The 23,636-nt window shown below is 43.8% G+C and overlaps 1 protein-coding gene across 1 annotated transcript in view; it reads left to right on the top strand.

Annotated features, from left to right (window-relative positions):
- The window catches only part of LOC135215596 (transient receptor potential cation channel trpm-like), a 41,542-nt gene extending 18,536 nt beyond the window's left edge, over positions 1–23,006 (top strand). The window contains exons 3-4 of the mRNA XM_064250486.1: positions 4,692–4,928; positions 20,980–23,006. Coding sequence (XP_064106556.1) covers positions 4,692–4,928; positions 20,980–22,704 — 1,962 coding nt within the window. The 3' untranslated portion in view covers positions 22,705–23,006. The remainder of the gene's footprint in view (positions 1–4,691; positions 4,929–20,979) is intronic.
- Positions 23,007–23,636: the final 630 nt, after the last annotated feature.

The raw sequence follows: 23,636 nt of genomic DNA, 5'->3' as shown, positions 1-23,636 counted from the left end.
CAAGCCTCGAGCAATTCTTTCTAGCGATGGAAACGCTCGAAAACCCCGAGAATCCATCTGAATCCCCAGATAAACAATGTTCTGGCTGGGGATCATCTGGGACTTCTCGAGGTTCACAAGCAGTCCGAGAGATCTTACAAGATCCAGAGTCGTTTCCAGGTCCTCCAAACACTTCTGTTTCGATTTCGCCCTTATGAGCCAATTGTCCAAGTAAAGTGATATGTTCACCCCCTTCAGATGTAACCATCATGCTACGTTCCTCACGTTCCTCATCAGGCCCGTAAACACTTGAGGGGCCGTAGGAAGGCCGAAGCACAAAGCCCTGAACTGAAAGATCCTGCCCTGTACCATGAATCGAAAGTATTTCCTCGATGCAGGATGCAGGGGGACGTGAAAATATGCGTCCTGCAGGTCGAGGGAGACCATCCAATCTCCCGGACGTAGAGCCGCAAGAACCGAGTTGGGAGTTTCCATAGAGAACTTTTTCTTCTCTACGAAACGGTTCAATGCGCTCACATCCAGCACAGGCCTACACCCCCCCCGAGGCTTTCGGGACGAGAAACAGTCGATTGTAAAAACCTTGGGAGTGCGGAACCTGCACCAGTTCGATGGCCTCCTTCTCTAACATCTGATCTACAAGATGTAACAGAGATTCCCTCTTGGCAGGGTCTTTGTACTTCGCAGGCAGTTCCCTTGGGATCGACGTCAAGGGAGGTCTGTCTCTGAAGGGGATGAGATATCCCTTCCTCACGATCGAGAGGGACCAAGAGTCTGCTTCTCTCACAGTCCATGCTTCTGAAAACTTCAGAAGCCTGGCCCCTATTGGTGTTTGGAGGACTGGTACATCATTTTGTCTTCTTAACTGGTCTGAAAGAAGACCTTCCTCTTTTTTTCCGTTCCTCTCTTTCTAGAGGAGGATCGAACAGATGAACTCCCTCGAAAGGGTGGCTGAGGGTTCCGTGACTCCTTCTTCACAGCAGGAACGGCTGGCCTCGTCTTCTTTGTTGATTGCACCAGCAGTTGAGTCGCCTTCTCAGTGAGTGAGTGAGAAATATCTCTCACTAACTAAGAAGGGAAAAGCTGTTTTGAAAGAGGTGCGTACAGAAGAGACGACCTCTGAACGGGCGAGACAGCTTTCATAAGGAAGGAGCTGAATACAGCCCTCTTCTTAAGGATTCCTGCTCCGAAAAGGGAGGCCACTTCCCCCATCCGTCTTGGACCGCCTTGTCCATGCAAGCCAATACACTATGTAGGACCTTGGGGCTTAGGAAGTCAGGGTCCTGTGTCTTCTTGGCCAAAGCCCCAAGGGACCAGTCTAGAAAGTTAAAAACTTCCAAGACATGGAATAATCCCTTGAGGAGATGGTCCATTTCCGACATTCCCCAAGTGGTCCTAGCAGATGAAAGCGAATGTCTTCTCGATGAGTCTACGAGTGTGGAGAAGTCTGCCTCAGCTGAAGCAGGGAGATTGAGTCCCATTGCTTCCCCTGTCTCATACCAAATGCATCTCCTCCCAGAAAGCCTGGAGGGGGGGCAGGTAAAGACAGTTTTCCCCGCTTCCTCCTTGGAGCTGAGCCAATTTCCAAAAGACTGTAACACTTTCTTCATGGAAATGGTTGGCCGCATCTTCAAGAAGGAGGATGATTTTGACGTCTTCGTGCTCGTGAACAACGAACGAGGAGAAGGAGGGGCGGCAGGACTCAGAGAATCGCCGAATTCTTGCAGTAAAAGGGCTGCTAAGGTCTTGTAATCCGAGAGACCCGCACCCTTATTAGCTTCCGAGTCAGAAATATCTTCCAGCTCTTGTCCAGTTCTGGTTGGAGAAGAGTGAGCAACCGAGGGAGAGCGCCTCCTTTCGCAAGGTGTAGGGCTTTTAGCAGTACCAGCGCTATCCTGACAAGGGCGACAGCCGCCTGTGCGACTTCTTGCGTCCCTGTCAGGAGAAGGCTGATCCTGCACAACGCTCTTATCAATCTCAGAGCCATCCTGACAAGGACGACGGCCGCTTGTGCGACATCTAGCATCCCTGTCAGGAGAAGGCTGTCCTTGCAAAAAACTTCCAGCAGTCCCAGAGCCATCCTGACAAGGGCGACGGCCGCCTGAGCGACATCTTGCGTCCCTGTCAGGAGAAAGCTGATCGTGTGAAAAGTTACAAAGAGGAGACTCCCGGTTAACTTCTCTCTTGATATCAGATGAAGCTGGAGATCCTGGCGCCTGGCTGGAGCCTCGCGCCTGGCTGGAGCCTCGCGCCTGGCTGGCGCCTCGCCCCTGGCTGGCGCTGTCCGTATCGGGCAATACTCGCTCCTGTCCGGGCTGTCCAAATCTGGCGCTTTTCGCTCAAATGGCGCCTGGCGCCTGAATTTGTCCAAAGATCCTTTACTTGAGCCATGAACGTCCGCCAGACGAGATCTCTTGATCAGAAGGAAAGAGCCTTTTCTCCGAGGAGGGTCCTTCTTTAGGACTCCTACTAAAGACGAGATTTGCTCCTGCATTTTAAGGAGAATCTTCGTCGCTGTATCTTCTTCCTCCTTATCAGAACGAGGGGAAGGAGGTCTGGATGATGAAGGAGACTCAGAGCCGAGAGAAGGCGCAATATAGGCTTTCTTGGCTCTCTTCCTCTCAGATGGCGAGTCTTCTGGAAAACATTCCGGGCTCGAGTCCAAAGTAGGCGCCTTCCAACTCCTTTTGGTAGGGCGCGATAGATCGTCCGAACTCCATCCACGTTTGTGCGAAGACGAATCGGAAGAGGAGAAGCACTCTTTTAGGATGCCTTTCCAATGGCGGTCCTTGGCAGTCTGGGACGCCACAGATCCTGCCGAGGGGACGCCTGATCGGTGGGGATTCTCCGTAACCTCCGTAAGGCTTTCGACTTTCCTTCTCCTCTGGGCCTGGGAGCTTGGAAGAGGTCTAGGCCTGGGAGCGAGACAGAGCCGATCAGACGCACCCTCCACTGCACTGGGGACACTAACATCACTTTCCACTGCACTTTGCTTATCTTCTAGAGCTTTCATTTTACGCTCCATCCTCATGAGGGCAGCCTTCAAATCTGCAATTTCCGATACTGAATTTGCAGTATCTGAGAAGGGAGAAGGTGCTAATGCTGTATGGGAGGAAGCAACAATTACTTGAGAATTAGGTGCTAAACTACTAACTGGCTCGTTAGAGCAAGACCTACTCAAACTTCTGGAAGAAGCTTTTCTAGCCTTATCCCTCTCCAATTTCCTTAAGTAGGAATTCAGAGTCTTCCATTCTTCCTCATTCAAATTTACGCATTCATTACAAGTGTTAGAGACAGAACATTTATTCCCCCTACACTGCTTGCACAGTGTGAGGATCTACCGAAGCTTTCGGTAGTCTCACACTACAACCCTCATTCACACATCTTCTAACTGTATAACTAAAGTCCGACATTTCAAGAAAATCCAAAACCAAATTCAAAAAACTGTCCACAAAAGTGTATGCCAAGCCAGAGATCCAATACGTCACCAAATAATCAGTCCAGAAGATCAACGGCGTTGAAAAAATAAAAGTCAAGTCAGGAGGAACCAGCAACGATGTTACCGGAACCGGCAACAGAGAAAATCTGATTAGAAAATGGGAATGGTTCCTATTCCTGCCACCCAGCGGCAGGGCGGTAGATCACCTGACCTACCCGTAGCGTGCCGCGAAATTCGAATTTCTGTCGGGGACGACGGAGTCTATAGCTAAGTATATATCTGACAGGGAAGTTGAATGTACAAAAATAATAATTCGGTCTAGTCCATCATTGCTGTCAAAATGAAGAAAGGGTTGATTTGCGTGTGTTACCGTGTAGTCTGGAGGTATATTTAACTGGAATAAAGATGCAGGTTTCGCAGGGACTTGTGCTGCTACACTTCTAGCATTTCGAATATTCCTTTTTAAATGCTGAGGGTTGGTAGCTGACCAGCAACAACAGCTTGTGATACTCCAATGTATGCCTGGGTTGCGATGCAATGAGTAGTTTCCTGCATCGAAATGGCTTTTTCTTTTGCGGCATTTATAACTTTAGTGGCTTTAACACGAGCGTCATTGCCTGCATGATTGTGTTCTCCAACTCGTTTTGTAATAGATTCTTGATTTGTATGAACCCTAGCCCGGCACTTAGTTGTATAAACCTGATCACATTTCCAAATGGTATTTTCACCAGTTGTTCTCTCTCTCACAAATAGACTACCATTATCGATGAGCTTTTTCTTATTTCTTGAGCTTAAGATGTATTGAAGAGCCATTTTGAGGGCTAAAATTAAAACGTGGCTTGAGCATAAAGGCAGGTTGTTTAGAAATAATAAACTATCGGCCTATTGAGCTATTGCTCTGAAGTTACCTTGCAATGGGCAAAAAGCAGGTTGTTTAGAACTATTGAACTACTGCTCTGAAATTACCGTGAAATGTAATGCATTGTAATGTAATTACTTTGCACTGATATTCTCTAATATGTATTTGCTATGCGATGAAATTGCTGTAACGAAATTACCACAATGAAATTACTGCAATGAAATTACCGGACACCATTCATATCAGCCAAAAGGGATCTTTGCATAGGTTTAGTTTAGTAGAATTTCAGATTATCCTCGAGTAATTAAAAAAGCAATGTTGACATACTAGATGTATATAGTTGTACATTTTTAGGTTTTATTTTTTAAATGAAGATATGAAAATTATTTTTTTCAGGTTGTGATGGAATTTGAAAGTAAACCCGTGTTCCCACCTCCTCTCATCATCTTTTCTCACATACATCGTATAATTAAATATGGATGTAGGAGGTGGAAAGGAAAACCTTTCTTTTATGATAATGGCTTGAAACTATTCTTGGATGTTGAAAGTCTAGAGCGGGTCCATGACTTTGAGGAGGAATGTATGAATGGATTTAACAGAGAAAAGGAGCTCAAAGAACAGATGAGCACTGAAGTAAGTACACATTTTTGGTGTTTAAGATGACATCTGCAATCTTCAGGTATAACTTGGTTGAAAATTAGTGTTAAAAGAGGAACATTTTCCAAAACATTTGTGGTACCCAAGCTAGACTACTCAAAATTACATCTCAAATTATTTTTTTTGCTAACATAAATACAAAGCCTCAGTCTTTACACATGGGATTAACTTTCAGAGAACTGGAAATCTGGCCATTAAACTTTTGCAAGGTGGTTATGGTAATAGCTATCAATGGTAGAGGTGGAAGCACTGCCCAACAAGTTGGTGTGCATTCAATTCTATGCAGTTTACTTTTGGCCACTGTCTCATTCAGACCTGTGTTCCTTTTCTCTGACCCACTATTTGATTTTTGTGTTTGAATATAATTGTTTTTATAATATATTGTTTTATTTTTTATATAGTACTTTGTAGTTGATATATTGAAACATTACATGTTTTTCTATGTTTCCATAATGATATATTCACTTATTCTTGCTGCATAGCCATATTAACTCATTTTAGCCTGTGTATAAGTTTTGGAGCCTAATCTCCTTATATATAATTTTACTTACTTTTTTGTTGCTTTTCGTATGTTCGCAAACCCAACGCCTATTTTCTTGGTGTTTGTTTTGTTTATTCTGTTTTCTTTTACTATTACATAACTGGAGATTTGGATGGATGGACAGTATCCTACTCTCGACTACCAATGTTCTATTTTTAGATATCTCTCAACCTCATTTTTAAGAACTTTCCTCTTTAACATTCTTTTCCTCCTTGTCCTGAAATGCTTTTTCATGAACAATGTTTTTTATTTTTAACTACACAATTTCTTGGAATGTAATTTATTAGAATTTTGGATGTATAGTTTCATATTCAGTCGTACAAGGATACTTCTTGCCTAAACTTAGTAATTTTCCCCCCTCTCCCTCAACACAGAGGTTGATGTTGCAAGATCTTTGACAGTGTGTTTGGTGCTGACTTGCTCTCCAGGACCTGTGAGAGTGCCTGTACAGTCCCTGCCTTGAAACACCAATTCCTGTTGAGTGAAGAGCTTTGATAGCACGTCTGTGGAATTTAGAAAGGCGACAACCCACGTTCAAGTGCATCAATAGCACATCTGTGCAATGCCTTTCGCTCACATACTTGTTTTAGCTTGGTCATCTGGTAATGGCCAATGGATGTTACCATACCATCTACATACGAGCGAATGGGATCATTCTACCAACTTTCACATCCTTCATAATAAAAGTTGATGGGGTCATATTCATCAGTAGCTGTCAGCCTCCGTTTTCAGTAAACTACATATATCACTGACCGAACAGCCACCGTATTCGAATGAGTAGGTCATTTTTCCAGACGTTTCCGACAGATGTTATGACCTTCATTGTCATTTTCATCATAGTATCTGATGTCTATTTCCATGACACCTACAACCGAATGAATGAGTTCATTCTATCAGACTCCTACGGCCGTCATTACATGCATTGAACAGTCTTTGACTTGTGTTCAGCTAGAGACTGACATTTTACTGATCCTAGGTTGTTACAGTTTGTCAGCATGGGTTTCTTTGGATTCCTGTTCCTTTTCAACTATAGGGTAGTTTTGTTTACAGTGAAGTTCTGTAGAACCATACTGTCCTACACTTCTGAAAGAGGAGGCAATTAATACTGATTGTGCAAGGTTTTTTCCCTGTGCGATTTGAATTATTTTCTAGCTCCGTAGATCTATGGATAAGGCCTACTCCTTGGTACATCAGCCTCAGTGTCCTCTTCTGCAATACTCTTAGCACAAAGGAGGAAGCATAATTCTCGAAGATGGAAACGGGTTCTGGTCATCGACAAGGTCTCCCCATTCCTTCCCATCCTCTCACAGAGAGGTGAGACAGACTTAGTATAATGGTTAGACGACAACTCTCTCCTTTGAGTGTTTTACACACTTTCCTTCCAGAAATACTTTGTGCCTCAAAGCATCAACCAAAGGGCATTCACCTACACTTCTAGAGGTTTGGTTGGGTACTTAATCTAACTTAGCCTAGTTTAACTAGTTCTAACCTACCCTTACCAGACCTTCATCTCAATACCCTGGAACTTCTTGTCTCATGACATCAACCAGACCAGCATCTCAATAACCTGGATCTTCTCGCTCTCCAACCCTCAGGATCTGAGGATAGGCATTCAGTAGTGTTGTTAAGGAATGGTACCATGGGAGGTTCTTTAGTCAACAAGATGGGGGGCTGGTGTCCTATCATCTAAATTGATGATGTGGATGCACAAGTTTACAGTAGCACATTCAGCTCAGCAGTCAACCAGGTGCATTCCAGGATGATGGATGTATGACAGACAAGTTCGGTCACTAGGGTCAGTGTTAGCGACAATTGGTCTTGACACCACAGCGTTTTGAAGAAATGTTTGATCTAGGAAGACAGTTAATTAGTCCTTCAATCTTGACTCTCCAAAGCTGTTACTATCTAACTGTCTGTACAGACCGTGGGCATAACAATCATTGACCATGTCACATTGAAAAGATCGCTTCTTGTCTAATCGGTGAAGTTCGCAATGATTGGGTATGGTCAGTACTTGGATAAATGACCTCCTCAGAGCACTGGATTCTGTTGATGTTCCACATCCATGGTTAGAACCATTGGGGCTAGTCAGTACTTTGATAAGTGACCTCCTAGAAACTTTTAATGCTGTTAGCATCTAAGAGGCATATTTTGCATCCATGATTCAAGTCTTGAGCTTACAACTTCCTGTCGTTCTGCCTGATTCATTGGGAGATCAACAGCACCTCCAGGCAAAGTTCAGAAAACATGTTTTTTGGTTCCTATTCACTCAAGAAGTTGTGTTTAGGAGCTCCATCTCTTTTGACTTTTATGTAGTTGCACTTCCCCAGTGAGGAGTGGGAGATGTAAGCAGTAGCTGCTGCTGCTGCTGCAATTACCAGTTGATCCATAACCCTAGAGAGAGAGAATATTATATGGATCTTAAGACATTTCAGGAGTTTCAGGATCCGAGTAGGCACTCTTTTGATAGCAACGGCAAGGAAGTGCCATGGTTACACTTTCCTCCTCAAGAGATTTTCTATTCTTTAAAACGCTGACCAAGGCAGCAGGCTCCTACGTTTCTTTTCTTTGAACTTAAGCACAGTTCATTTTAGACTCATGATACTCAACATCCAAAGATAAACACTCCTTAGTGTGATAGCAACAACAACACAGTAGTGCCATGATCAACACAAGGTCCTAGCGTCCTTTTTTACTCTATTGCAGTGCAGGTACATGAGTAGACAGTAGAACATTCAGTACAGTGGCCAACCAGACTCATCCTAAGAAATATGGATATAATTACAAACAATTACTTCACTGAAGTCGGGAGATAAGGACAGTTAATCTTGGCACCTTGATTTCTGGAAATTTGTTCCAACCTCTGAAGAAGCTTGATCATACAGTCCTTTTCTTGACTTACTGAAGTTGGCGCTGTTCTGCTCTTCTCGCACCCTTGACATCTTTGTATCCGTTTACATGTTGAGGCTTATGCCTTTTGCCATTCTACATGTTTCAAAGGTGATCAGTGAGACCGATCGTTCCTCTTCCATGGTCCTGTGATTCCAATGACAGTATGACGTCTATGTTGTCTCCTTAAAGATTAAACCTTCAGCCAAATGGCAAAGACTCGTTCATTAGTTTCGAGTTGGCTGAGAAACTGTCCAAATTGTCATTTCTCAAACAAAGGACAGGGAAGGAGTAGCAAATATTGCCAAGGTATGGCCATGGCTATTCATCTGGATTTCTGCACACAGTCAAAAAAAAAAAAAAAAAAAAAAAAAAAAAAAAAAAAAAAGGCCCCACCACTGTTCAACTCTAGCATGCATGACCCACAGGCAGTACATGAATCTTGTTGACTTGTCTTGAAAATGGAAGTAGGAAGATCATCTTCAGTGTGAAATTCAACAAAGGTGTCACAGTAAAACTTGAAAACCAGGGAGAAGTCACAGTTAGGTTTCCTCAACCTTGAAAACAATCCTTTTTGTACATGAACTTTCCTGTCAGATATATACTTAGCTTTACGTCTCTGACGTCACGACAGAATTCAAAACTCGCGGCACACGCGACAGGTAGGTCAGGTGATCTACCTTACCCGCCGCTGGGTGGCGGCTGTAAGAACCAATCTCCCTTTCCAGACAGAATTTTTCTGTCGCCGGTGACGACTACACCTGTGGTTGTTACCTCCTGACAGCTTTATTAGATTCTCGTTGCCTTGGATTTATTTGGACTGACTTTCGGTGAAGTACCTGATCTTGTTGGCTTGGCATACGCGCTTGTGGATTGTTTTTTGATATTGGTTTGGATTTTTCTTTGATTTCAAGATGTCTGATGTAGAGGTTAAGAAATCTTCTATGTTTAGAGTGTGCTCTATGGATGAATGCAAGGTGAGGCTACCGAAAGCTACGGTAGATCCTCACACAGTATGCTTGAAATGTAGGGGAAAAGAATGTTCTTTTGTTAACCCTTGTAATGAGTGTGAGAAGTTGGATGAGGGTGAATGGAAGGCTCTTTCTTCCTACTTGAGGAAGTTGGAGAAAGACAGGGTGAGAAAAGCTTCGTCTAGAAGTTCTAGTAAGTCTCGTATTAGCGAGGTAGAAGTAGACAATCCTGTTGTAGCATTAGATCCTTCTCCAGTTTCAGCTCCTGCGCCCTGCATCGAACCTAAAGATACGACTTCGGAAGTGGCAACCATGAGAGCCACGATCCTTAGCATGGAGAAGAAGATTCGTTCGTTGCAAGGTAAGAGTAATAGTGAAGGTGAATTGTGCAGTGACCCCAGTGCAGTGGAGGGTGCGTCTGATCGGCTCCTTAATGCTTCCAGGCCTAGACCTCTTCCAGACTCCCAGTCCCAGTGGAGGAGGAAAGTCAACAGCCGCAGGAAGGTTAGGGAAGAACTCCACCGATCAGGCGTCCCCTCGGTAGATCCTGATGTTCGTACCCAGGCTGCCCTTGTTCGCGCTAAGAAGGAGGTATTGCGCCAATGCTTCTCTTCTTCCTCACCTTCGCCTAGAAGAGGATGGAGCGCCTCGGATTCATCGCGACCGCTGAAGAGAGCCTGGAAGGCTCCTTGCGCCTTTCCTTCCAGCCCGGAATGTTTTCCAGAAGAGCCAGAAGTGGATATCAAGAAACCCAGGAGGGAGCAGGAGTTCTCGCCTCAGAGTAGGCTTCGATCTTCTTCCCCTGTGGAGGATTTTGCAAGATCTCCAGCTCGGATTTCTTGCGGGGCGGGCTGCAAGCTCAGATTTCGGCGCTGGCGGGCTCCTTGGCTGGAGGTACGCGTCGTAAGAAGGACGTCTCTCTCCCCGTCAAGAAGTCTAGGATACCTTCGCCTGCGTTACCTTCTCAGTCGGAGGCGGCTCTCTCTCCTGTAACAGCGGATGGAAGGAGGCGCTCTTCCCTCGGCAGACGCTTGTCGTCTTCCAGGCGACAATCGCCCAAGAAGCTTTCTCCTGGCGACTTCATTTCTCCAGTAGAAAGGGATCTAGCGCCTAGTAGGCGCTCGTCTAAAGATAAGCGTACAGCTTCGTCTTCTCGCTCCTTTCCGAAGATCCTTCAATCTCCGGATAAGAGAGCCTCCTCTTTCATGGATTCTTCAAGAGACAGGATCTCTCCTTATGTTAGGCGCCTAGAGCCTGGTAGGCGCTACTCCCCAAGTAGCCGCTCTCCCGCTTCCAAGCGCGGTGCGGAAGATAGGCGCTTTTCTCCTGATAGGCGCGGTTCTCCTATTAGCCGCTCTGTTCAGGACAGACGTAAAGAGCCTGAAAGATATGTCTCGGCTGAGAGACTACCTTTTGCAGAGACCCACGCGTCTCGATCTAAGTTGGTGGAGCATGGTAGACTCCGGTCTCCGAGTAGGCGATCTTCTCCAGGGATTCGCTCTCCTGTAGGTAGGCGCCAAGAGCCTAGTAGGCGTTCTCCTCATTGTAGGCGCAGTTCGCCAGGCAGCCGCTCTCCTTTGGACAGGCGCATGGATTCTGTTAGGCGCCTTGAGCATAGTAGGCTCTCCTCTCCTAGCAGGCGCTCCCCTTTGGACTCCCGGGAATCTAGGAGTAGACTTCAGGATCAAAGAGGACGCACTCATCAGAGTAGGAAGGACGCATTCGAGAGGAGCTCTCCCGAAGCTTTGGCTTCCCCTGATAGGCGCCAGACGGCTGCCAGACACTCCCTAGATAGACGCACTTCTTTAGAGAAGTCCAACTGCTCTCGTAAAGAAGCCGAGGGTTCTTCGGTGGATGAAGTGGAACCTTCAGAAGAGGATTTAGTTAAGGATTCTTCGGTATCGTCCTATAAGATCCTTACAGACCTCCTTCTTCAAGAGTTTGGAGACCCTTACTCCCGTCGCTCCTCCGTCTCCTCTCTCGTTATTCTCGACTTCTAAGAAGACGAAGGTTTCCTCTTGTGTGAGGATGAAGCCAACCATCTCAATGAAAAAGGCTTTGAGAGGTTTTGGTGATTGGCTGCTTTCTAAGGAGGAGAAAGGGAAGACTGTGTTTTCTTTCCCACCTTCCAAGCTTACGGGCAGACTAGGCTTTTGGTATGAGTCTGGAGAACCCCTAGGCCTGGGTCTACCGTCATCTGCAGACGCGGACTTCTCTTCACTGGTGGATGCCGCACGACGCTCGGCTCTCTTGTCTGCTAAGACTACCTGGGCTATGAACGAGCTCGACCACCTGTTGAAGGGAATGTTCAGAGTCTTGGAAGTCTTCAACTTCCTTGACTGGTCTTTGGGGGTCTTGGCTAAAAAGACTCAGAACCCGGATTCCATTTCGCCAGAGGATCTCAACAGTGTTCTGACGTGCATAGATAAGGCAGTTAGAGATGGATCGAGCGAAGTAGCCTCCCTGTTTGGAGCAGGGGTTCTTAAGAAGAGATCAGTCTTCTGCTCTTTTCTTACAAAGTCCGTCTCGCATGCTCAAAGAGCCTCGCTTCTATATTCGCAGCTCTCGCCTCTTCTCTTCCCGAAGAAGATAATCCAGGACATCTCAGGATCTATCTCTGGGAAGGCGACTCAAGACATGCTTGCTCAGTCGGCACGGAAACCTAGAACCTCCTTCCAGACGAAGACTAAGAAGGAGACTCAGCTGACAGGAGCCCTTTCGAGGGGGCCCTCCTTCTAGCCTCTACCTCTCAGATGGTAAATAGACCCTTCAAGAGAGGTAGATCCTTCTCACGCTCTTCCAGAGCTAAGTAGTAGGGAAGTAGTCCTCCAGACATCAGTAGGTGCCAGGCTTCTAAGATTCTCAGAAGCCTGGGCAAAGAGAGGAGCGGACAACTGGTCCCTCTCGATTATCCGGAAAGGAAACCTGATTCCCTTTACGGAAAGACCACCTTTGACGACGACTCCGAGGGAGTTGGTGGCCAGGTACAGGGATCCAATCATGAGCCTCGCTCTAACACAGGCAGTGGAACAAATGTTAGAGAAAGAGGCTATAGAGCTAGTGAGCGACCCATGCTCAGCGGGCTTTTACAACCACCTATTTCTAGTTCCAAAGGCCTCAGGAGGATGGAGACCGGTTCTGGATGTAAGTGCCCTGAATTTCTTTGTAGAAAAAGAGGAAGTTCGCCATGGAGAACGACATCCTCAGTGTTGGCGGCTCTTCGTCCAGGGGATTGGATGGTGTCCCAAGATCTTCAGGACGCTTACTTCCATGTGCCTATCCATCCTTCTTCAAGGAAATACCTCAGGTTCATGATGGGAGGAAGGATATTCCAATTCAGGGCCTTGTGTTTCGGCCTTTCAACAGCCCCTCAGGTCTTCACAGGACTAATGAAAAATGTAGCAAGATGGCTACATTTGGAGGAAGTCAGGGTGTCCCTTTACTTGGACGACTGGCTAATCAGAGCCAAGTCACAGAAAAGATGTTTGGAGGACCTACAAAAGACCCTTTTCATGGCGAGTTCTCTGGGACTTTTGGTGAACTTTCAAAAGTCTCAGTTGATCCCCAGTCAAGATCGTATCTATCTGGGGATTCGGATGGTTTCTCTGGATTTTCGGGCTTTTCCGTCTCCAGAAAGGATAGCCCGAGGGTCAGAGAAAGTCAAAGCCTTCCTAGAGAAAGACGTATGCACAGCGAGGGAGTGGAATGAGTTTGTTGGGGACACTCTCCTCGTTGGAGCAATTCCTTTCTCTAGGAAGGTTGCACCTCAGACCTCTCCAGTTCTTTCTACATCGAAACTGGAGGTGTCGTTCGCAAAACCTAGAGTTCTCCTTCGAGATTTCAAGAGAAATCAAGAAGGACCTCTCTTGGTGGGCAAACCCTCTCAGGTTTGCAGAAGGGATGTCCCTTCACATTCCGAACCCCAACCAAGTGTTGTATTCCGACGCGTCGGAAACAGGTTGGGGAGCAACGCTCGGCTCAAGAGAAGTGTCAGGCACCTGGAAGAAAGAACAGGTGACCTGGCACATCAACAAGAAAGAGCTGATGGCTGTTTGGCTAGCTTTGAAAGCATTCGAACCCTACGTCCTAGCTTCAGCAGTACAGATCAACTCGGACAACACCACGGCCCTGGCATACATCAGGAAGCAAGGGGGGACTCACTCCTCCCTGTACGAGACAGCAAAAGAACTTCTGCTGTGGGCAGAGGAAAGGAAGATTTGTCTCCTTACCAGGTTCGTACAGGGAGAAAAGAACGTCAAAGCAGACCTCCTAAGCAGGAAAGATCAAGTCCTGCCTGCAGAGTGGACTCTTCACGAGGATGTTTGCCAGGACCTGTGGAATCTTTGGGGCAGGCCTCATATAGACCTCTTCGCCACAGCCAAGAATGCGAGGATAGCCAACTACTGCTCTCCGATATCGGACCCGAGGGCAGTGTCGATAGATGCTTTTCTCCTAGATTGAAAGGGCCTAGACATGTATGCTTTTCCTCCCTTCAAGATACTGGGAAAAACTCTCAAGAAATTTGCAGAATCGGAGGCAGCAAGGATGACGCTGGTAGCCCCGTTCTGGCCCGCACAAGTATGGTTCACAGAGGTACTGGAATGGTTAGTAGATTTTCCGAGAACATTACCACAGAGGATCGATCTGCTCAGACAACCCCACTTCGACAGGTATCACAAAAACCTCCCTGCTCTAGATCTGACTGGCTTCAGACTGTCAAAAGTTTGGTCAGAACGAGAGGGTTTTCTGGAAGAGTTGCAACGGCTATCGCAGCAGCAAGAAGGCCTTCTACCCTTAGAGTCTACCAATCGAAGTGGGACGTCTTTCGACGGTGGTGTAGGAACCATCACTTTTCCTCCTCCAGTACCTCTGTAACCCAAATAGCAGACTTCTTACTTTTCCTTAGGGAGAAAAGTGGACTGGCGGTATCAACCATTAAAGGTTATCGTAGCATGCTGTCTGCAGTGTTTAGGCACAGAAACTTAAACATTTCAGAAGACAAGGACCTTCATGATCTAATAAGATCTTTTGAAACATCCAAAAAGGTTTCGCCAGAGATTCCGAGTTGGAATCTGGATGTAGTGCTACGTTTCCTGAGGTCCCCTAAGTTCGAACCGCCTCAGTCTGCCTCTTTTAGAGACCTCACGAGGAAGACACTTTTTCTCATGGCATTGGCTTCCGCAAAGAGGATTAGTGAACTCCATGCAATAGAAGGAAATGTGGGATTCAGAGGAGATGCAGCTATCTGTGCATTCCTACCTTCGTTCTTGGCTAAGAACGAGAACCCCTCAAATCCTTGGCCTAGGAGTTTTGAAGTCCAAGGTTTGTCTGCCTTAGTAGGCGAGGAAGCAGAGAGGTCACTTTGCCCAGTACGAAGTTTAAAGTTTTATCTGCAGAGAAAGAAAAAACTTAAGGGCAATGATGTCAACCTTTGGTGCTCTGTAAGAGATCCAAGGAGGACTCTTTCGAAGAATGCGCTTTTTCTTTATCAGAAGCCTGGTGAAAGAAGCACATGCGATATGTGATGAAAGTCAATTCAAACTTCTAAAGGTCAAAGCTCATGAGGTAAGAGCTATTGCCACGTCATTAACTTTAAACAAAAACATATCCCTGAGTAATATTATGAAGGCAACACTCTGGCGTTGCAACTCAGTCTTCGCAAACCACTATCTGAGAGACGTCAAAATTACGTATGAAAAGTGCTTCGCGTTAAGCCCGTATGTATCGGCGGATTCGGTGCTGGGGCAGGGAGCTGAGACATATCCTTTGTAGTATATATTTTCCCCCTTGTTTAGGTTGTAAGTTTTTGGTTGTTTGAAAGAGCATGCGGGTAGGCATGTCTTTCATGTCGTATGTCTAACAATGATTAGATTGGTTAGGTGATCGGTTTATGTTTGAGCTCCTTGCAATGATAGTGGTTAGGTTCTGTCATATAAGTGGGCGAACCCCCTTTGACAAGATCCTGCTCGGATTCTATCAAGTAAGCGGATACCAAATCCCTTTGATAGACCCAAAGAGTCTGTCAGCTATAGGTCACGCCCTCGCTGAAGCTCTTCAGGCAACGCAGACTCATAGACAGTAACTACGAAGTCTTCTGCCTAAACAGGTAAGAACCAAGGTTGTATTTTACATCCTACAACAAGTGTTGTTTTCCCCTTTTTCCATATTTATTATTGCTGTCTCTTTCCCTCCACCAAGGGTGTCAATCAGCTAAGTATATATCTGACAGGAAAGTTCATGTACAAAAATGTTATTGTTAGTATACAATAAGGTTTTGTACATACTTACCTGGCAGATATATACGATTGATGGCCCGCCCAGCCTCCCCTCAGGAGACAGGTGGAAGAGAAAAATTCTGGCTGGAAAGGGAGATTGGTTCTTACAGCCGCCACCCAGCGGCGGGTAAGGTAGATCACCTGACCTACCTGTCGCGTGTGCCGCGAGTTTTGAATTCTGTCGTGACGTCAGAGACGTAAAGCTAAGTATATATCTGCCAGGTAAGTATGTACAAAACCTTATTGTATACTAACAATAACATTTTTCAACTATTGGATGAGCCTCTTCAATTCCATGAGAAAAACCACATCTAGTCCACAAAGTTCAAATACCCATGAGAGTGCAAGGCCTAACCCTTGATGGCAGAGATGAACAGTGGAGAAAGATTAACAACTAGCCTCCAACCTCCCATGGCTTCACCAGGATAGCTTGACTAGAATATCAGGGGGCTGGTTGTCTATGACTTCAAGCCCATCATTTTTCAGCATCACTCTCACCTACGCCAACAAAGCCAGAGGGAAGGTAAGATGAAAAGTGTATCAGCAAGCAAGAGTCGGAAGGGCGATGGTTTTTGAAAGGGAGCCTGTAACCGTCCCAACCAGGAGAGTCCAGAACAGTCCTCTCTTGAGAGGCATGTAATGATGGGTCATGAGCTTGCTCAAGGGACCCCAGAATCAATATTACCTACTGAAGTTGTACCATGTACAGGTGAGAAAACTCTACCGTCCCATTCCAAGAAACGATTAAAGTAGGAAGAACGTAGAGGCCAAGGATGGGGTCAAGGCAGGCAAAAGATGAAGTTATTGAGTTTCACCTGCAAGAAAAGCCACAGGGGCTTCCCATACAAGAATGACAATGGCAACAGGAGGGTTAGTTGGTGGAACATAGCAGGGACAAAATAGAAGCTTCATAAAACTCCTTTGCCCAATAATGCTCCATGAACACTGTGAATGATGAGTCACCTTTAATGCCTCGGGTAAGTAACTTCTTGCCATATCTTATCCACTGTGGAGACCACCCAGCACACTTTTCACAGGGACAGTCAGGACTGCAGAACCTATTCCTGCAAAGGGAACTAAAATGGCAATTTGTCAAAAATTGCATTTTTCCCAACTATACAAACCTGAGGTCCTTTAACAATAGGAAGGTAACTAGCGGCAGCTGGAACGGTCGTAAGCTTCGAACAAGGGAGTTCGGTAGTTAACTGCTTGTCCAACAGTGCGCGCGCCGTGTGACTGGGAGGTGAAGAATCACTTTTGCTTTCAGCCGCGTTGGTGGAGGACGTGTTCGTCATCGCGCTCTGCCCACTTCATCGTCGTATGCTTTGGTTGTGTGTTGTTTCTCAACTTGGTTTGTCAGTGTAGTGAAGTGTATTGTAAATACGTGACTTTCTTTATTACTTTTTATTACATTGATTATGGATTCTCATGCAATGGAGCTATCCCCTGCCTCGTGACAAGTTGATTGGAATATATGAACTGCAAGATCTCAGACTTCTGGGCCTTTTCGAAATGAGTGAGGAATTGTAATTCATACAAAAAAGGCTGGGAAGATTATTAAGAGTCAGGCATTAATTCAGAGATCTGAGAATGGTTTGCTTCTATGATTCTAACAAGAAAAATAAAAAGCAAGCTCGACGTGTAGACTTACCGCATTAGGCACCAGCTTTCAGCAAGTGTAGGTTCAAGTCCTATTCTCAGCCTGAAGGAAGAGAATTAGAAAGACGAGGAAGGAGGAGGAGAAGAGGCCAGTCCCTCTCAAATCCTTCTAACCTCTAAAACTGCACACCCTAGGTGAGATGTAACCTGTCCTCTTAAAGGAGCCGGGTAAGAATACATAACTTGTTGAGCAACCACCACAGGTCCAAGGAAAAAAGGTTCCAAGGACTTGTGGGCAAAGACCTGAAGGAAGAAAGACATGAATGTGGGGTCCTGAGGAGACAACATCTATCCTCTAGTCCGACATACTCTTTGGAATACGAGAAAAGTACTAAGCCAGTGGTACTGTGTGCTCTTGGGGAAAGCGTACGGGTGATGTTGTCGCCAGCTTCAGAGAACCTCCTACCGATTTTGCAAGACCAGGAGAAAGACATGCCCGTAGACACTTCTCCCTTGATGAGTTAGTACTGGAGAAGGTTATCGACATCCAAGTCAAGGGTGTCAAGTCTTCCGCAGGTACAGCAACATGTCAATTGGACAAAGTAATGATTGATCTGGACCATCAAATACAAAGTCCAAGGTGCAGGAGATCATGAAGAAAGTCCAAGGTGCAGGGGATCATGAAGGATTTGAACCTGTCAGCAGATGCCGAATGATTTGGATTTTATTACAACAATCGAGACAGAGTCGAAACATGATACCTGCCTTTTGAAGGGTGATGTTGAAGAAGGTCTATGCAAATTGTCCATCCTTTTTGCCAGTGTTGGAGAGAAGAGATACGATCTTGAAAAACAAAACTCTGTCTGATGATTCTCACTAGGGCGTATGCACCCTAAGCAAGTCAAATGCCGTCTAGAGACCTGAAGTCCTTGTAATAGCAGGACAGAGAGAAGTTCTCATCAGCAGTTGAACCTCAACTGAGGAGAAACAATACTACTTATGTGGAAGATTAGGGTGAATGTGGACCTATGTCTTTCACAATGGAATGCAATTCTGATCAGACTTTTTAGTGGGGGAGAAGCACCCTTCCTCTTTTTTTGGCCGAAGGGGGCAGGTCCAGTTTCCCGAGACTTACTTGAGCCTCGGAAAATGAAGAGAAGGGCAGTGGAGGATGATATTCTTTCGCAGGTCTTCTACAGGATGATGATCAAATTATAAGCAGCAGTAGAGTCAGGAATCACAGGGCAGCTGGAGTAGAAGCTGTCCAGTGATAAATCAACAGGAGAACAGTAGCAATGATGAGGCACAGCAGGTGAACTGCACACACACAGGGGTCAGTGCCACAGCATGCTGGAGTGCCACAGGTACAATCCTGAGGGTTAGGATAGCCAACACAATGAGATATCCAACCATCTGATGCTGTTTTCTACAACTGCTCACTGTTAGCCTGCAGCAGCATAAAGAAAAATGATTAACCCCTTAAAGAGTCTACTATTTTAACAGTGTGTCCTTAAGTAAAATAGTGATTTTTAGAAACTCAATTTGAGATCTTTTTAAGGTCATTAACGAGTTATCTTGTACAAATGTTTGTCTAACACGAGATACGTATCTTGTATGCTTAGTTTTAGTAATTTTGAAAATAGGTAAGGAATGAAAAACATATTGATACTTGCTAACTTTATTTTTTCACAAAGTATTTTTTTCATTTCCTTTGGATAAAGAACATTTTTTCTCTTCATTTAGATATCAACAATTCTACACCATTGCGCATCATCCATTACCGTATCTGTATAACTGTCATCGTCACTGAAACAATCCAAGCTTGAATTTCTGCTTTCAGAGCCAGAACTTTCATGATCAGTAAATGATTCTTCAGTATCACTGTTGTCATGGTAACTTGCCATAACTGGGCTAAAGTAATAAATAAATAAAGTCATGAGACTAAAAAATTACACAACAGTAATGTGATAAATTAATAATATATCATATGAACCGTCTAAAATAACATAAAACAATCTACCTTATGTAGAAACAGTCAAAAAGAAGAAATAAAACACAGGACCACTGGAGAGCCAATAATGGTAAGTACTCGGTGAAATGAAAAAAAATTATACCCGACATATCTCTAAATGGTCAAGAAACACAACTTCAACGTAATAAATCAATAATATAACATATAAACAATGTAAGATCTCAAATAAAACAACCAAACTTACCTAAAAAAAGAAAAGAATATATAAAACAAATGAACGGAGTCGCAAGATTGCCGGTTACTCAACGTATACATACAAAATAGTGAAGGGATTTGCTAACAAAAGACACAACAACAACGTTATAAATCGATGATATAACATATAAACAATCTAAGATGTCAAATAAAATAAACAATGAAAGATGTCAAATAAAATAACTAAAATTACCTGAAAAGAGGAGAAAATTAGATATAAAACAAATGAACGAACTCTCAAGATCACCGGTTTCTTGAAGTATATATCACAATAGTATAGTAAAGAGATTAATTAACAAAAGAAGACAGTTTTGTTACAAATCAATATTCTAACATATGAACAGTCTAAGATGAGAAAGAAAACAACCAAACTTACCTTAAACCACCCAAAAAGAAGCAAAAAACAAAAACAAGCAGTCTGAAGTACTACTAATGACATTCTGCACAAAAAAAAGGCAAAAAGTCATTTTCGACTCCCAGGAATAAGTACCACTGCCAAACATAAGATATAGCACGAGATATCTCAAAGAAGCCTTAAAACAACACTGTGGATCACAAGATATCTCGTATTAGTAATATATTAGTATTTAACTTTTTCACGAGATATCTCGTGGTAAGTCCATAATTTTTAGTACACTTATCACAAGATATCTCGGGTTAGTCTAGACTCCTCTCGTAACGAAGGGCACTGTACTTTGAAGCGAGAGGAGACTCCCAAGAATATGACTCCTAATTGCCAACACCACACCCAACCATCCCACCTCACCTGACAGGTGAGTGAAGAGGGCGAAGGAGAAGGAAAAAATACCGGAAGAGAAAACGTGAGGGCAAATGTTCCTAAGTTTCCTTCCCAGCAAACTCCCGACAGCGCAGGCGGAGAACATACATAACAACATACTGTCACGCCCTTGTTAAAGGGAATGATGTGGTATGGGGTATATGATATGCGCTTGGCCGCTGATCCCAGGCACACACTAGGGGAAGGCGGACTGCAAGGGTATCACAAACTATGGGTTTGTATATTAAAAATATCAAACAGTATATTTCAAAATATATATAATAATAATAATAATAAAAGTTCCCACCGGGATATCTGGCAACACATGCGTAGATCAGGTGAAGAGTTGTCAAGGACCGCTCATCTACGCCAGTCTTTTCTTAATTAAAATGTGTTTCAGGACACCTTTAATGCAATCATAATCTTGTAATAATTACTTACTTCAGTGTTACTTAAACATATCAACAATGTTGATGGCCTGGCCTAGCATAGTTTAGAAAAACTAGACTAATGTGGTGACCTGGCTAATCCATAAGGATTCTCCCACTATATGTACTAGATTAGTAAGGTGGCTATGTTGAAGGATTTCCTTATAAGGTTGTGACTTAGATAAGTGATAGGATTTGTTAAAACAATTTGGTCTTCCAAAAGTCCACATGCTTCCTTAGATGAGGATGATTTACATTTTCCATAATTTGAATGTTATGTATGTTGCCTAATTCATTGATAACTTTTCTTTTATCACAGGAACGTGTACGTGTGATGGCTGAACGAACAGAGGGAATAATGCAAAAAATAGAAGATATGCAAAACAAATTTATTGCTGCAATGAGTTCCTTTAACAATTTAGACTTTCATGTGAAACGTCTGGAAGAAACGGTTGAGCAAACTAAAAATAGCTATGCAGTTGTTCATAGATTTATGCTTAGTCACGTAGGAAGAAAAGGGAGTTCACGTTCAGGCTCTGCAACACCAAGATCTGATGGGGGTGAAACACCAAGATCCCTTTCTCAAACAAGTCTTCATCAACTGCTTGAAGAAACAGCGAGACAGATGAGGAAAAGACCAGACATAGAGCCTGAAACAAGTGATAAAGAAATGAGTGATACCACTGATGCAGAGCTTGAAGGTAGTAGCAGCCGCAAACCTCACAAACCTACCTCGATTGAGTTGGAAATGGAGAAATCTTTCAAGTCCTCAATGTCTCCACATCAAATGGAAGACTTTGAACTAGAGTCTGCCATGGCAACTAATCATGCAAGGGCAACTAAAGGCAAGCCTCGTCCATCAAAAACTAGGTTAGATTCTGAATCAGGAAGTTCACTTGGTCGTGCATCAAGAGAACGCAAACTTTCTGGTGGAAGAAAGAGCAGTATCCGTAAATCCAGGAAAGGGTCAGATGAAAACAAACCTTTCAGTCCATCACGTGTTTGCTTCTTAGAGTCCCAGATTGCTGGAGATGACTCAGACTCTGGAGATGCAGTTGAAAGACAGCTGGAACAAGAAGACAGTCAGTTAAGATATAGGAGAAGTATGTCTGCACCCAGTGAACCAGTGCATACTAACGGAAGCTATGAAAGGAGCCATTCATCCGTTTCAAGTAGACCTAGAATACAAGTCATTCCACCATCATCACCACCCCCTATTTTCACCTTCACTAGTGAGTACACAAGCCTTGCAGATGAACTTGAAACTGTATGCATGGCAAGGTTGTCTCCACCCTGTTCACCATTAGATTTTAGTCGAAGAGGTGAACCACAATTACGACGTCGTTTTTACTCTGAATCTGCTGGCATATCCATTACTATTAGCTCTAATCCACTTCGAGATGCAGAAGAAGCTGACTACCAGCTCATGGAAGGTTTGATACAAAGAAGAATGCATAGGGACTCAGAAAACTTAGCAGTCTCATTAGAAGATCTATGCTCTATAAGAACTGATTGTTCAGACACTGAAGATGGAACAGTACAAACAACAGCAAGAGGCCGAAGAGGATCTAGGGTTTCAGAATTGAGAAAAAGACATAGCACCACAAGCATAGACAGAAACACTTCTGAAAGGCTTTCTGTACCCAGCTCATTTCAGTATAATTCTCCTAAAGTGGTATCTCCAACTAACCTCCACGTTTCCTTGATATGTGGTGATGGATCCCGTTTAGCTGCATCACAACCAGGTACACCCAGTACCCGAAGATATTCGCTACAAAGAGATATACATAATCAGTGGTCTTCCTCGAGTGCAATACCAGTAACTGGGGGAGGGCTAACACCAAGAACTTCACCCCGTCCAGGTTCCCCAGCAAGTGATCAACAACAGTCCCAAAATCCAAATACAAGTACTGAAGTTCTAGAGAAAACAGATTTCGCCACAAATCCTCAAGATTCTCAGTCACACATGGCGACTCTTCAGGTGCCCAGTGTTGAAGAGTCAGAAGCTAGACCTCGAGACACCATAACAGAAACTGAATGTTAGGAGTAATAAAGTATTTACCAATATTAAACTAGTTTCAAAATATATATTAAATTAGGGGAAATTTTAATAGGAAAATTTTATATATAACCGATTCATCAGCGAAATAAAATGCTGTATAGAAAGTTTTAAATATGTATATAGTTTTAGATGAAATTACAACGATCTTTTATTGTTTTTATTTATTTATTACTTGTGTTGAAATTTCATGACAAACGCAATACAAATTGGAACTGTAAATATTTTACACTGGTTATATTCTGTGCCATATTTGTTGTGTTTAAAAAACTGAAATTGTTGATGAATCCCTGCTTTTATTCAACCTAAAGTTAATGCTAAGTTCTATAGAATTATAGAAATACACTTGGCACTTGAACCCCTGCATAACTCATTGCAATGGAGTATCAATAGCATGTGCAACCTGAAGGGTAACAGATGGCTAAGAGAATGAGCCCTGAACAAAACACTAATTAAAAAAATACATTTGCAAATGGTCAAAACTGATAATGATATGAATGGATAATATTTGTCAATGGAAAAACAAAAGCAACAGTGTGCTACATGTAAGATCAGCACAGCACAAACGTATCTGTACTGAGAGGCAAGATCAATTAAACCATCTTGAGGTGATTCTTTACAGATATAAGATCCAATATTACACATTAAGGTATGAGGCCAAAGTCAATTTGTTGTAGCTAACAATACAATGACTATGTTAAATCTCCTACTGGTTGGAAAAGTACATTATTAAAAATGGGCAAAATACTGGGCTGACTTCTACTTTTAGCTACCAAGTAAGTTCAGGTAAACTATCTTGAAGTGGCCACAGCCTCACTACAGCTCATTTTTTTTTCTTTTCTAATTACGTAATCTGATTCTTTGAGTACGTACCTGAAAGCAAACTCTATATCCAACAATATATGATAAATGGGTTT

The sequence above is a fragment of the Macrobrachium nipponense genome, chromosome 5 (genome assembly GCF_015104395.2).
Source record: "Macrobrachium nipponense isolate FS-2020 chromosome 5, ASM1510439v2, whole genome shotgun sequence".
In the NCBI taxonomy this organism is placed as follows: domain Eukaryota; kingdom Metazoa; phylum Arthropoda; class Malacostraca; order Decapoda; family Palaemonidae; genus Macrobrachium; species Macrobrachium nipponense.
This window is presented reverse-complemented; position numbering and strand designations above follow the sequence as displayed.